This window comes from Rhinichthys klamathensis, unplaced genomic scaffold (genome assembly GCF_029890125.1).
Source record: "Rhinichthys klamathensis goyatoka isolate OS25496 unplaced genomic scaffold, OSU_Roscu_1.1 h1tg000006l_1, whole genome shotgun sequence".
Taxonomy (NCBI): Eukaryota; Metazoa; Chordata; class Actinopteri; order Cypriniformes; family Leuciscidae; genus Rhinichthys; species Rhinichthys klamathensis.
This window is the reverse complement of record NW_026606559.1, coordinates 7605757-7619750: the sequence shown is the minus strand read 5'-3', so window position 1 is coordinate 7619750 and position 13994 is coordinate 7605757. Positions and strand designations below refer to the sequence as shown.

The 13994-nt window shown below is 38.3% G+C and overlaps 1 protein-coding gene across 1 annotated transcript in view; it reads right to left on the bottom strand.

Annotated features, from left to right (window-relative positions):
* LOC130090521 (A disintegrin and metalloproteinase with thrombospondin motifs 16) overlaps window positions 1-13994 on the bottom strand; it is a 154801-nt gene that overhangs the window by 105433 nt on the left and 35374 nt on the right. Inside the window, exons 10-11 of the mRNA XM_056257932.1 lie at window positions 12129-12282; window positions 5097-5192 (exon numbers count right to left, since the gene is read on the bottom strand). Of these exons, the coding sequence (XP_056113907.1) occupies window positions 5097-5192; window positions 12129-12282 (250 nt within the window). The remainder of the gene's footprint in view (window positions 1-5096; window positions 5193-12128; window positions 12283-13994) is intronic.

Sequence of the window (13994 nt, the reverse complement as noted above, 5' to 3'; positions counted from 1 at the left end):
TATATATATAGCTTATGTTTCAAATATGAGTTAATTAACAATCGTTTGAAAGAATGATACTTTTAAACATATCACTAAGGCGTCATTAGGTGTCGCCAGGCGACCGTCTTAATGAGCGAGTCATTGATTCATTTGTTCGAACGATTCGTTCGAACGGCTGAGTCATTCATGAATGAGACAGATTATGGATTGGTCATTGAATCTTTGAGTCAACCGATTCGTTCAAAATGCTGAATCATTCAGTAATGAGAAAACACGTTGCTGTGAGATGCTCGATGGTTCTGCTGTGATCTTTGTTTAACTAGTTTCACTGCTGAAACAGAAAAAAGTCAATATTGCATATAAAATGTAAGTGATTTGACTTGTGTGTGTGTCTGTGTGTGTGTGTGTGTGTGTGTGTGTGTGTGTGTGTGTGTGTGTGTGTGTATGATTGTGTCTGTTACTTTTTGGATATATATCTTTTTATATAAAAAAAAAATAGGCATACAACCCATATATTTTAAATGTATTGTTTGCTTTAAATTACATTAAGATTTGTATGTTTGGTAATTGAACCTGAATGAATTTTAAATGAATGTGCTATATTTCAGAGTTTTCCTTAAAATTTGACCTAACACTAACTTTATTCTCATCTGAATGATAGATTATTTATTTCTGTATAAAATAAAAAAGAGATTTTGGTTGGGTGACAGTTGTAGTTTACAGTTTGACAAAAGCACAATGTTGTGTTTTATTGCGATTGTTCACAAATATAAGTAAACACTTATGAGATAGATGTTTATGGATTGATTGGTCATTGAATCTTTGAGTCAACCGATTCGTTCAAAATGCTGAATCATTCAGTAATGAGAACGCGTTGCTGTGAGATGCGCGATGGTTCTGCTGTGATCTTTGTTTAACTATTTTCGCTGCTGAAACAGAAAAAAAGTCAATATTGCATCTAAAATGTAAGTGATTTGACTTGTGTGTGTGTGTGTGATTGTGTGTGTGATTGTGTCTGTTACAGTGATAAGAGTTTAACCCTTGTTAAACTTTAGACCTTGTCTTTTTGGATATATATCTTTTTATATTAAAAAATAGTCATACAACCCATATATTTTAAATGTATTGTTTGCTTTAAATTACATTAAGATTGTATGTTTGGTAATCGAACCTAAATGAATTTTACATGAATGTGCTATATTTCAGATCATATATTTGTTTTCCTTAAAATTTGAACTAACACTAACTTTATTCTCATCTGAATGATAGATTATTTATTTCTGTATAAAATAAAAACACCTTTGATTTTTCTTTTTTAATCAATGTAGAATGTGTAACTGAAAAAATAAACAGATTAGGGCTCTGTTTGATGACAAGAAATGAAAACCAATGCGATATGATGAATGTCCAAAAGATGGCTCCCACAGACTGTTTTTAAATAGGATTGTTTGATATTTTTTGCTTTTAAACTGTGTGTGTGTGTGTGTGTGTGTGTGTGTGTGTGTGTGTGTGTGTGTGTGTGTGTGTGTGTAAGAGATTTTGGTTGGGTGACAGTTGTAGTTTACAGTTTGACAAGAGTTTATAGTTTGACAAAAGCACAATGTTGTGTTTTATTGCGAGTGTACACAAATATGAGTAAACACTTTGCAGTTTGAATAATGTCCTGTATGAACAAAAGGACGGAGTATGTCTTTATGTCTACATTGTTCAATTACGCCACACACACACACACACACACACACACACAAACACTATTTTTCTAATCAGATCAGGCAAGTAATATTCTGTCTTGTCTCTTAAAAAAACAATATATATATATTTATGTATATATATATATATATGTGTGTGTGTGTGTGTATATATATATATAAATATAGCTGCGAGCAGCGTGAAAGGGCCAAAGCCGGCGGCACCGCCACCCCGGTTATAGCGCCACCAACTGGCAGCAGGAAGTCTGTCACTTTCAAAAAGCTTTGAAATCACCTGATTGCTTCAAACTTCACTACTATGATGTAAACACACGGCAGATGTAGACCTGGATGTAGACCTGACCTTTCAGAAGGTTGCTCTCGCATACTTTGTGGTTGACATGTGCCCTCAATGCACACTTTTGCAGAGCCCACACTGATACAAGCTCTACAGCACACTTCTTTTCGACAGTCAAAGCAGGGTTACGTTTTTGCACGTCGTGCACAATAACCCTAAAGGCACCAGGGTGGCGGTGCCACCGGCTTATATATATATATATATATATATATATATATATATATATATATATATATGTAAATAAATATAGCTGCGAGCAGCGATGAAGGGCCAAAGCCGGTGGTACCGCCACCCCGGTGCCTTTAGGTAACTAAAGGCACCGGGGTTGCGGTGCCACCGGCTTGGGCCCGTAATCGCTGCTCGCAGCTATATTTCTTCTTCTTCTCTTAAAAGAATCGCTTTTTAGAGGGCCTAAACATGCTCAAAAACTCATGAAACTTTGCACACGCTTCAGAAGTGGTAAAAATTTACGTGTGATATGGTTTTCAAAATTGGGTGGGGCAAATTCGGTAAATTATTGCCCCCAGATTTTGCCCCGGCTCTACTTTTCACGTACAGGTATGAAATTTGGTACATACATGTAATGACCCAATACCTACAAAAAAGTCTCTTGGAGCATAGCCCTAAACACAACAGGAAGTGAGCTATTTTGAACTTCCTCCTAGATTTTGTGCATTTTTCGTAATTTCCTGATGTTGTACTTTAACGAACTCCTCCTAGAGATTAAATCAGATCCACATAATATTTTGTCAGTCTAATCTTAAGGCCTTTGCGACGTTAAATTGCGAAGATCTAGAGTTTTCGTCGAAGGATGTGACCTCGGCGGCCTGACAAAAATGTAGATGTGCAAATCCAATTTCAGCCTCTGGGTGAAATATGCATCATCAGATAACTTCTGTGTAAATGATGCAGTTCCGATGTTGCTAGGCAACCACAGACAGCCTGCAGTAACTCAGGCATACAATGTCCGATCTGCCCCAAACTTCACATGTGTGATAAGAGTCCTGTCCTGAACACATGACCATCCTCATATTAGATTATTGTAATAGCGCCACCTGCTGGTAGCAGGAAGTGTGATAAAAATAAATGACTTTGACATAGTCCTCCGGCTTAAACATGCTCGAAAACTAATGAAACTTTGCACACACTTCAGAAGTGGTGAAAATGTACATGTGATGTGGGTTTCAGAATTGGGTGGGGCAAATTACTTTAACATATTCCCCCTATATTTACATACTGCCCACCGTGCTCTGTCTTCCTAAAGCCACCGGGTGGCGGTGGCACGGGTGCGAGGGCCCTTTCATCGCTGCTTGCAGCTTTAATTACTTCTATTGTCTTTGAAATATGGTTAAAGGGGCATTCGGTAACTCTAGCCACTTATTCGCTGATTTTCACTTTTCTTGTCGCATGTTTTCTCAACGAGCTCCCCCTACAGCTGTGGTGTGAATATTTCACAACACTGTCGTAAATTCACTTGCGGCGTCCTCCTCCCCTTTCTACCGTAGACGCGCTCATGTGCTTTTGTTATTGTCGGATCCGGTGTGTTGAACAAATGAGTCCCAGACACTTCAACTTTATCGTGTGGAGCTATGTCTACCGAGATGGAGGTGTGTGTGTTTCTAATTGCCGTAAAGCAGTTCGTGTTACTCGCTCTTTCTCAGTCGTTCTCGCTTCTCACGAGACTTCCTATTTCCAACTTACCGGGACGGTAGTCCCTATGTTGCAAGGCTGGTTTTCCGCCTGGGAACGCTGGGGGGAGCGGGGAAAGTCACCATTCTCACCAGAACAGGTTATTTAAACATCCAAATGATTTCTAAATGGATTTATTAAGTTGAAAAAGTTGCCAAGTGCTGCTTTAAAGTGTACTGACATGCATTTATGGTAAACTAAAATATACTACTACAATGTTATTTCTATTGAAACTTGTCTGTCATGTATGTGAACATATCTGAAATGACACACTTATAATGATGGTTATAATTTAGTACAATTAAAATATATGAACGTAATATTGAATAATACACTGTGACTACAATTAAAATTGCACTTACATTTTATTATAGAATGTTGCAGTGCTTATAAATGATTTACCCTTACACACCATTATAAAATAAAAATAAAAATTCTGTTGAAAAAAAAGATGATATTTTAAAGAATGATGGTAATCAAACAGTTGACGGTAGCCATTGACTTCCATAGTAGGAAAAGAAAATACTATGGAAGTCAATGTCTACCGTCAATATTCTTTAAAATATCTTCTTTTGTGTTCAACAGAAAAAAGAAACCGGTTTGTAACAATATGAGGGTGAGTAAATGATGACAACATTTTCATTTTTGTGTGAACTACCGATTAAATCAAAAGCATTAAACTCCTCTCCCCCTCGAAACGACATCTGTTCTCTTCATGACGTATGTCTTCGCAGAGGGTGGGACTAAATATCCTCCACAACTGACTGCAAACTGGACAAAATCAAGTCCCGTCCAACATTTTTTTTTCTTTTCCAGAAGCCATTTCACTTGGATATACATCACAATAGGGAAGAAAAGACTATCGCAACTTTTGTTTTTTCAGAGTTTTCGTCCGTCTTTAAGATTTGAAGTACGAGTGCACATTAAAAACAATAAAGCGCACTTCTTTTTCACAAGCGTTTCCCCTGTCGAACTGAACCTTTTCTAGTACACTGAGTTCTCAGCTTGTCTTGTGAACATCACTGTCACTATTCTGTTTTCGTGACTCTCAATAAGAATTGTTCACTCATTATATCCGCTGGCATTTACACCAGCCTCTCTCTGCTCGGCCTCCTTGGAAACACTCATTTAAGACACTAGACATCTGTTAAAAAACCCATCTGAAAGAACAACAAAAAACCCCCAAATGCTTTCTCCCCGCCGGGTTAATGTCACAGGCTGAATAACCATGAGAGGACGTAAATGATTAAACTCTTTCAATGACAAGAAACAGACCATTTGGCTTTTTCCTTTGTGCCACTTAAGGTGAAAGGGACGGGTATAACTCGACTTCTTTTTAAGGTGAGACGCTTCTGAACACATCTGTGGTTGTGACTCACCATCTCTGGACCGCAGGAAGAGCCCTCGGCGGCTGGCATGAACTTGGTCTCACATTTTCTTCCGACCCGATGGCACCACAGGGCTTTGCAGATGTCCTGTGTGACACACATCAGACAGACGTGTTGATATGAATGCATTAAATAATGTCATTTTGACAGAAGTCTGAGCGATATTTATACTGAACAAATTAAGGATTATAACACATTACGCAATGGATAGATGTTCTTCACAAGCTGTATGAGTCCAAAATGCAGTTGTACAGAATAATGACACACTGTTTATGGTCTCTGGATGTAATCATGACCTGTCTGGTTTGTTTTAGCTTCAGCATCATATGCCAAACACTCTGTATGTTGGTGATTCTGCAACTAACTGCACTTTTTTAGGTTACACTTTATTTCGATAGCCCACTTTTGACTTTGCAACTTTGTAGTAACTTTGAAACTACATGTCGACTAACTATCATTAGAGTATTAGTAGACTGTTTGGTTAGGGTTAGTAGAATAAGTTGACTTGCAAAGTTTTTACTTCGCTTTAACTTTTAACATAATAATATTAAGTACATTTAAAAAAAAAAAAAATCAAATCTTGCAAATTTTACTTTTTATCTAACCATTAAAACTATGTTTGCAGTTATTACCAACACCCCAAACATTTAGAGAACAACCGAGTTTATACTTGGTTATTATCATAGAGATGAGAAGTGACAGGCGATCACATCTCTGCCAGATGTTGAACAGAACTCTTCAAACAGATTTTTTTATTTTATTTTGCACCATGATATGAGAGTATGTTTATTAAAACTGGGGAGTATTGGAAAATGATGATTCAGAAACAACTGTTTTTTTTACCAAATGAAAAATATATGTCCAAATATCTACAAACATTCACACCTTATATCCCAAACTTGAAGGATGATCAAGCTCATTAACAGACATTTATTCAAGCAAATGTCATAAATGTTTAAAAATAAATGCAGTATTGTATGAACAATATTTCAAGTAATCAAAAATGTCCCTCACTGAAGTATAGTTTATGAAATCATCAGACACCCTAAGGCCCTGTTTACACCTTGTGTTAAGATGCATTTTGGTCGATCGGATCACAAGTGAACGACAATTTACAGGTGTAAACGGGGGTCTAAAACGTTTTGAGTTTGTCCACTTTCGACCACTTCCAGAGGGAGTCAAAAACGCATCCGACCGGATTGCTTTGGTAGAGTAGAAGCTCATGTGGTCGAATGTGTTCGAACCGCCACAAAAGACCGTCTACTCTCCGCCTACTGACCTAATGCGTAAACATTATGAGAAGAGCTCTAGCCAGACAGGATTTAAACTTTGTCATTAAGATCCAAGTTTGGTTTGAAGATGAAAACTTACCAAGCACAGTGTTCTCGCACCATTCTGATTTCTAACACACACTCACAGCGTTCGGCGAGAAACTAAAGCTGCTGCTCTCCGTATGTTTTTCCATCGTCTCCGGGCGCGTTCATATGTAAATTGCTCAAGCTAATTTTGTCCATTAGATCGGAAGATCTAAAAAACATACAGTATACATTTACCCGCCCAAAGAACCTCCCCTCGAAAAAAATCAGGACAGAAGTGGTTGAAAGTGGACAAAAGAGACCCATTAAAACACCAGGTGTAAACAGGTATGGGTCTCCCTCGTCTACTTGTGATCCGATTGACCAAAACACATCTTAATACCAGGTGTAAACAGTGCCTAAATGTTTTTTTTACTGTCCCAGATATCTACGTCTTCCTCTCATTCGCTTTCTCTCTATGAAACAAGAGCAAGAAGAGCACGAAACGGCTGCACGTTTTATATGTCCGTATATTATTCACATCTGGATTATTGTATCATATTTTGACAATGGGAGCACAGATGGGAGGAATAGAAGGCAGTTTGCCAGAGTGATCACAGAAATCCCAGCACAAGTTCTGCAGCTGTGTGTTAAAGCGAGACCTCCTCAAATCCGTCCCCTGTTGTTCCTGCTGAGCTTGAACATCTCAGTCCTATCACAGCTCTGACTGCCAGAGAATACGAAGATGCTAATTCATGGTGAAAGAAGTGAGAGCTCAGGATGACAGAACAACTTAGCTTGAAGAGGATCCACAGAACAATTTCTATCCCGTTCAGTGACATGAAATGAGCAGGCCCATCTTTGTGCTCTGTTTTTATAGTCCAATGTAAATTCATGTTCCATTTTCATTTGAAACTTCAGATTCTGGGATGTTGGTACACTTTACTATCCAACAATATACTTTTTTGTTGTTGTTGGTATGACTATATTTACATTGTGTTTATTAACACAAAATAAAAAACCTTGTATGAGTTTCTTTCTTCTGTTGAAAAAAAAAATATATATATTTTGAAAAATGTAACCAGACAGTTGACGGTAGTCATTGACTTCCATAGTAGGTAAAAAAATAACTATGTTAGGTGAGATCAGGACAATAGGAGCCCAGCAAACAGAGCTTCCCACTGGCGTCCCTCCAAAGTATATTTAGCTCTGCCTTTGCTTCACGAGACCTTGCAGGCCTGGACCGAAGTCTGCCGGAGCAGATTTCTCTACGGGGAGGTCCAATTTTAGATGTATAGACTAGACTACAGTGGAAAAATTATTTGAGCAAATCTCTATTGAGTTCAGACGACCTGAATTCCTGGCGTTACAACCGATTTACAGATTTCAGCAATAGAGAAATAGAGAAAGTGCTCTCCTCTCAGATTTGAGTATGCAGTGATGTTTTGAATAATCGAACCGTCTGAGCTATCCGGGCATCAGAATCCCTGGTCTAAAGAATGTAGGTCAAATGTTCACAGAAAGCACATAAGTCTGCTTTAACCCCTTTCACACATCCAGACTTTACTGGTAAATTACCAGGAAATTACTGTTAAGATATTATGTGTGAACAAGACCTTTTCAAAAATATAGGTAAATCAGTTTTGGCAATTTCCTAGGAGAAGTTGTTACCAGTAAATTACTGGTATGATGCTGTGAGTGAACAAAGAACAGGATTACCAGTACGAGTATGTACTGTAGAAGGTCAGAACATGCTGATGGAAGAAGTCTGCTTTGGGATAATCATAAAGCTCTGTTGGAACTGTTTCTGCTGTAAACATGCGTTAGACAGACATCTAAACGTTGTGCTGCATCTCGTGTTCGCCTTCTTTTCCATTTATCAGCGTTGCGGGTCTGCAGTGGTTGTGTACTATAGTGACTGTAATACTTTAGTAACTATTATGCGTCTAAAGACCAAAAACACATTCTGTGAGATCATCCTCTTATGCCTGTCTCATCGAAGTAAATGTAGTCAAATTGGACAGATTGTGAAAGTAAAGCGCTTCTTCTTATCCGGATGAACAAAGCGGCTCAGTATTTTTTAGGTCATTTCTGATGACTTGCATCACAGAGTTTATGGTACTGGTACGGTATTTTGGTACTGATCTGAGAATGGTATATTACTGGTAAAAAGTGTATTTACCGCAAAAGTCGTAATTTTACAGTAATTTACCGGGATTGCTGTGTGAAAGGGGCTATTTTCTTTTGTTAGGTTTAGGGAAAACTTTACACCAGTACCTTTTCCAGTCCGATCCATTTTAAAGGTGCAGAATGTAGTATTGACAGCTAGCGGTTGAAATGGGTACTGCAATCCCAATTCAAAATATTGAAGAGTCACACGGGTTGCCAGATTGAGGACTCACAACAGAAGTGAGCGCAATTGACATAGGTAGGAGACGAGCCTCACACTGTAAGCTGATGAGTTGATTTATCTGCGTTTTATATGCTCCTGTTCATAGAGATTTTTAGATGGATGCTGAAGCTTTTTATGTCGGGTAGAATCTTTGATCTCTGACCCAGTTCATTTGCTGGCTTCCATGGCTGAAATACTCTGTGTTTTCTGCAAAACTGGCAACCCGGGGTGTCGAAATACTGTTGGGTAAATTGGCAATGTGCGGTATCGCACAGACCAAAATAAAAACATTCATTCCAACACAGAATGCACATTTTAAAGTAAAATAACTGTCTGTAACATTGTTTTTCAGAGAAAATGTGTGAACTTAGAATGTTTATTAAATATCTGCAAACATTATGGTATTTTTATGCTTTAGAACAGTCAAAAAATGACAGCACCTTTAATCTTGCTAATTTGTTTGGTGTATGTTAGTGAGTGTGCCTTACAAAGTTGGTATGTTGTTATGTGTTGTAAATGTGTTATTAAAAAAAGAAGAAGAAAAAGATGCATTCCATTTTAAGCATCACATGTGTGTACAAACATCTGATATTCTTATTTATTCACATACAGTCAGGGTTTGAAATTAACTTTTTTCACTCATCAGCAAATTTGTCTGCTAAATTTTGAAGTTATCGGCAATTCAAAACTTCTACTAGCCAAAACAAAATGATCAGAAATATACCAGAGTATCAATGTCACAGCTTAGATTTAAATCTGATTCTGAATCATTGAATTGCTTTCAGTTGTACGACACTGTTTAAGGGTACCATTCAAATAAAATAAAATAAAATAGAAATAAAAACAAAATTCTCTGCGATTCTCTTCTGTCTTGATTTTACCTGCACGTAGCAATAAAGACGCTAGGTAGCTTTTTCCCCAAAAGTCTTGTACATGTGGCATTTATTAGAACAGGTTGGAAAAAGTGGGCCTCTTAATTGTCTCCTAGGGCTCCAGCGGAGCACACCAGACGTGCCTCGGACATCTCGATAGACGCCGAGTGGTGCCGCCGCTATGCGTATGGTATGGTACCATATATATACAAGTATGGTAGAAAACAAGGTGTTCAAATTTTAAAGACGTGATGCTGTGCGGTGTTTTTCTCAGTGCGCAACCCTCTTTACTCTTTGTTTTGCTAAAGTTTGAGGCTCTTTTTAAGGGAAGGGCTTTGATAATCATGCCATAACCCGCCAAATTGACTAACGTGTTGATATGCGTTACCCGCCACTGTGGATTTTCACCCCTATTTGGCAGGTTGGCAGGTGTTCATTTCAAACCCTGCATAAAATGACTATAAAAAGTCTATAAAAATGGCAGGTTTGCGATATGAATCCAAGCCAAATCATGTCAGATCTTTTTCCGAATTTAATGTGATGTTGAAACCAACAAAATTAATGTAACAAACAAATATATATTTTTGTAGACTTTTTAGACATTGAACATTCTAAATCATGAACAGTGGAGCTTGCTGAACAGCCATGTGTGTGTGTGTTGTCAGAGCCATATCCTGAAAAAACATGATTATATAGAAAATGTGGCACATGTGTGCAGTGGTGCAGCGTGACAGATCTCTCCAGGCATCAGTGAAGTGACCGCGAGCGCTAGTTTCTGTCTCAGGTGAGGCATTCCTCTCAATCCCACTGTCACGCTTGAGCCCTGCTCTCCTAGTGAACCTGGATCAGCTTCCTCTTTCCAAATGATGACCATAAACTCCATGATAAGAACCACACAAATGGATTCTTATCAGTTTGAAATAACTTTAACCGTAACGCAGCTCAGGCTGGATCAAATATATCAGTCTCATGTTCCCGGTGAAAAGACATTTGAAGCTGCATATGTACCCTAGTGAAAAATAAATATACTAAAATTGTTGTTTTAAGCTCAAACTCACTTAATTTTGGACTTGTTACAGATTTCAGAAAACAAGACTTAACCCTATAGTGAAAAATAAACACCAAAATTGAAATACATTTATTTTATGATAAGTATACTACAAACACGTGTAATAATAAATTAGTAATAATTAATAAATTACAATTTATATTAGTAAGTCTAAAGCGATATGAATGTAAATATGTATAGTATACTTAGTATAAAATAAATGTATTTTAAATACATTTTTCCATAGGTATTTTTTCACTAGGGCTACCAAATAAAAATTTGGGGTCAGTAAGATTTTTTTTCTTTTTAAATAAATTAATATTTTTATTCAGCAAGGATGTATTAAATTGATCAAAAGTGGCACAAAAGGGATTTATAATGTTGAAAAATATTTATATTTCAACATTATAAATAATAATAAATACCATTCTTTCAAATGTTCTATTCATCAAAGAATCGTGAAAAATCTCGGTTCCCAAAAAAATGTTAATCAGCACAACTATTTTCAAAATTGATCACAATCAGAAATGTTTCTTTAGCAGCAAACCAGCATACTAGAGAGATTTCTGAAGGATCATGTGACACTGAAGACTGGAGTAATGATGCTGAAAATTCAGCTTTGATCACAGGAATAAATTACATTTTAGAATATTCACATTGAACAGTTATTTGAAATTGTAATAATATTTTATATTAATATTACTATTATTTTGGATCAAATAACTTCATTTTTGGTAAGCATAAGGGGCTTCTATCAAAACCTTCAAAAAATCTTAAAGTAAAATGCATATGCCAGGCAATTTCATACATATTTTATCATTCACGTGTAGTAGTTTCGTAGCGTAAATATTCACATCATTAACAGGCTAAATGAGCGGTGCTTCCTGTCAAGATTAAATAGCTTATCTTACAGTATTTACACAATGGTATTTACACATAATTTAGCAAGAATGTGTCATGTGGTGCCATTCATGTGCACTCTACTTATGAATATGCAACGCATTCTCATCCTTTGGTGTCATATAGGTGACGCCATATGACATTTCGTCGAAATCTTACGCACATGGCATCCTTTAGCGTCAATATAACACGCACTGTTATGGGTAGGTTTAGGTCTGGGGTAAGGTACGGTTATGACGCCTTGGGATCTGCATCTCATATTCACGCTAAACGATGCCATGTGCGTCGGATTTAGACGAGCGTCACCTGTATGACGCCTTGGGTTCTGCGTCTCATATTGATGCTAAAGGATGCCATGTGCGTAAGATTTCGACGAAATGTACAAGGCGTCACATGTATGACGCCAAAGGATGAGACCGGGCTGGAATATGATATTTCTGACATGACCAGAACAGTTTTTTTCAGAAGTGATTTCATCGATAAAACAATATGAAATATTGATATTAATGGCCTTGCCTTCTTGAAGTCCAGAGTGCACAGTTTAGCTTTCTCTCCAAACTGCCACTTGCACTGCGTGTCGGCGTCGTACAGCTCTCCAGGAAGTTTCTCGGGGTATTTGTACTCCTGTATGGCGTTGGGCTCATCAGACAGACAGGTGGCCTGGGCGGTACTGAGACAGAAACACAACTGTAAAACAGCTTGACTCCAGTACAGTAGAGATGGACACCATGACAACACAACAACAGTAGTTCCCCTGGCTACATTTAGAGATTTCTCTTTTCAACACATTCTCTGAGTTTATCATGACGTATGTTATTCAATGCTGCCGTTATTATTATACAGGCCGACAGAGAGGCTCCGCGTGTAAACGATATCAAGGATCATGAGAAAGTATTTTTACATTGTTTAATACCGTGTGTTTTACACAATCAGACATACAGTGAAAGCCTGAATGAGCTCTGAGTAGTTTAGCAGACGCTCCGGGCCGCTCGCCCGCACAATGACGAGAGTGTGTCAGTATGTGAGTGTGTGTGGGATGTATGTTTGTAATGGGGGTCACATCAACTAGTCTATTAGTTCTAAATATATAACAAGCACATCCAGTAAAAACACACTAATAGAGGTGATCAACCAAATAATGAAAGAACCTTGAAGTCAAATCAAAATAAATCAAGTCAAGTCAAGTCAAGTCAAGTCACCTTTATTTATATAGCGCTTTTTACAATACTGATTGCTTTAAGGCACCACAACACTGCTGCTCCCATACAATACTTGAGTTTAGGGATGCATGATTTGGGGGCAGTTTTTACTTTTCTGAATGACTAGTTGACTAGTTAAGAAGAGTAGTCAACTGAACGGTTTGTCTCTGTACATACAGATGCAGTTGTTGCAGAACACTGCACTATAAAGTTGAAGTCTACTACATCCAGCTATCCCAGAATCCCTCTGTGTTTCAGTGGACCCTGTGAAGGGAAACCCTGTCCTTTTCTGCTCCTGCTTCCAATTATCTGGAGAAGGATCAATGCAGCAGCATCTGGTCCACAGAGGCAGGAATGTCAGAGTCAGATGAATCTGATTCAGTTCCTCATCACCACTCAGTTTTCCCAGTGTCACCTCTTTAAGTTTCCCCTCAGATTAAGGCGACCGGCAGCTATAAGACAGACCTGCTCAAGCCAGACCCGACCAGACTCCCTTTCAAGCTCTGTTTTATTAGTGAGGGGAGTGATAAAAGCGGAGGGATGTGACGAGGAACGAGAGAGGGTCTGAAAGCAGATCAGTCTTTAGCTACTTGAAGGTCTTATGATCTGCAGGCCGTATGTCGATAGGCACATGGTGACGTAGGTGAGCCTGTTCATGAGGAATGAGAAACAGATGGGAGGACAGCTGACGGAGAGAGCATTGCCGTATTTATCGGCAGCACACTGGGGTGTCGTGGGTGTGGAAAGAGAAATGAGGGAGGATCATTCTGCAGTTTGTCGCCTTCAGATGCCCAGACAGTCATGGAAAAGCTGTAGCTCACAGGCAGACTCTGGTGACACTAATGCCACTGTCACACTACAGGTTTTGGTACATATGAATTTGATTAACTATGCAGTCTGATTGGATTGATTGGTTGGTTCCTTACGCCAATTTGCAACACTTACAGCTTCAGGATGTGGAACTAAATGAGATGGAGAAACTCAAACCACAAACTTTGGGGAGTCAGCAATAAAGCATCATGATCCCATTCATTTTTAATGGAGAACTGAACTGACTAACTGACACGACGTAAAGGCCAAGTATGGTAACCCATACTCAGAATATGTCCTTGTCCTTGTCCTTTAACCCAACCAAATTAGTGCACCCACATTAGGAGCAGTGAGTAGTGAACACACACACACT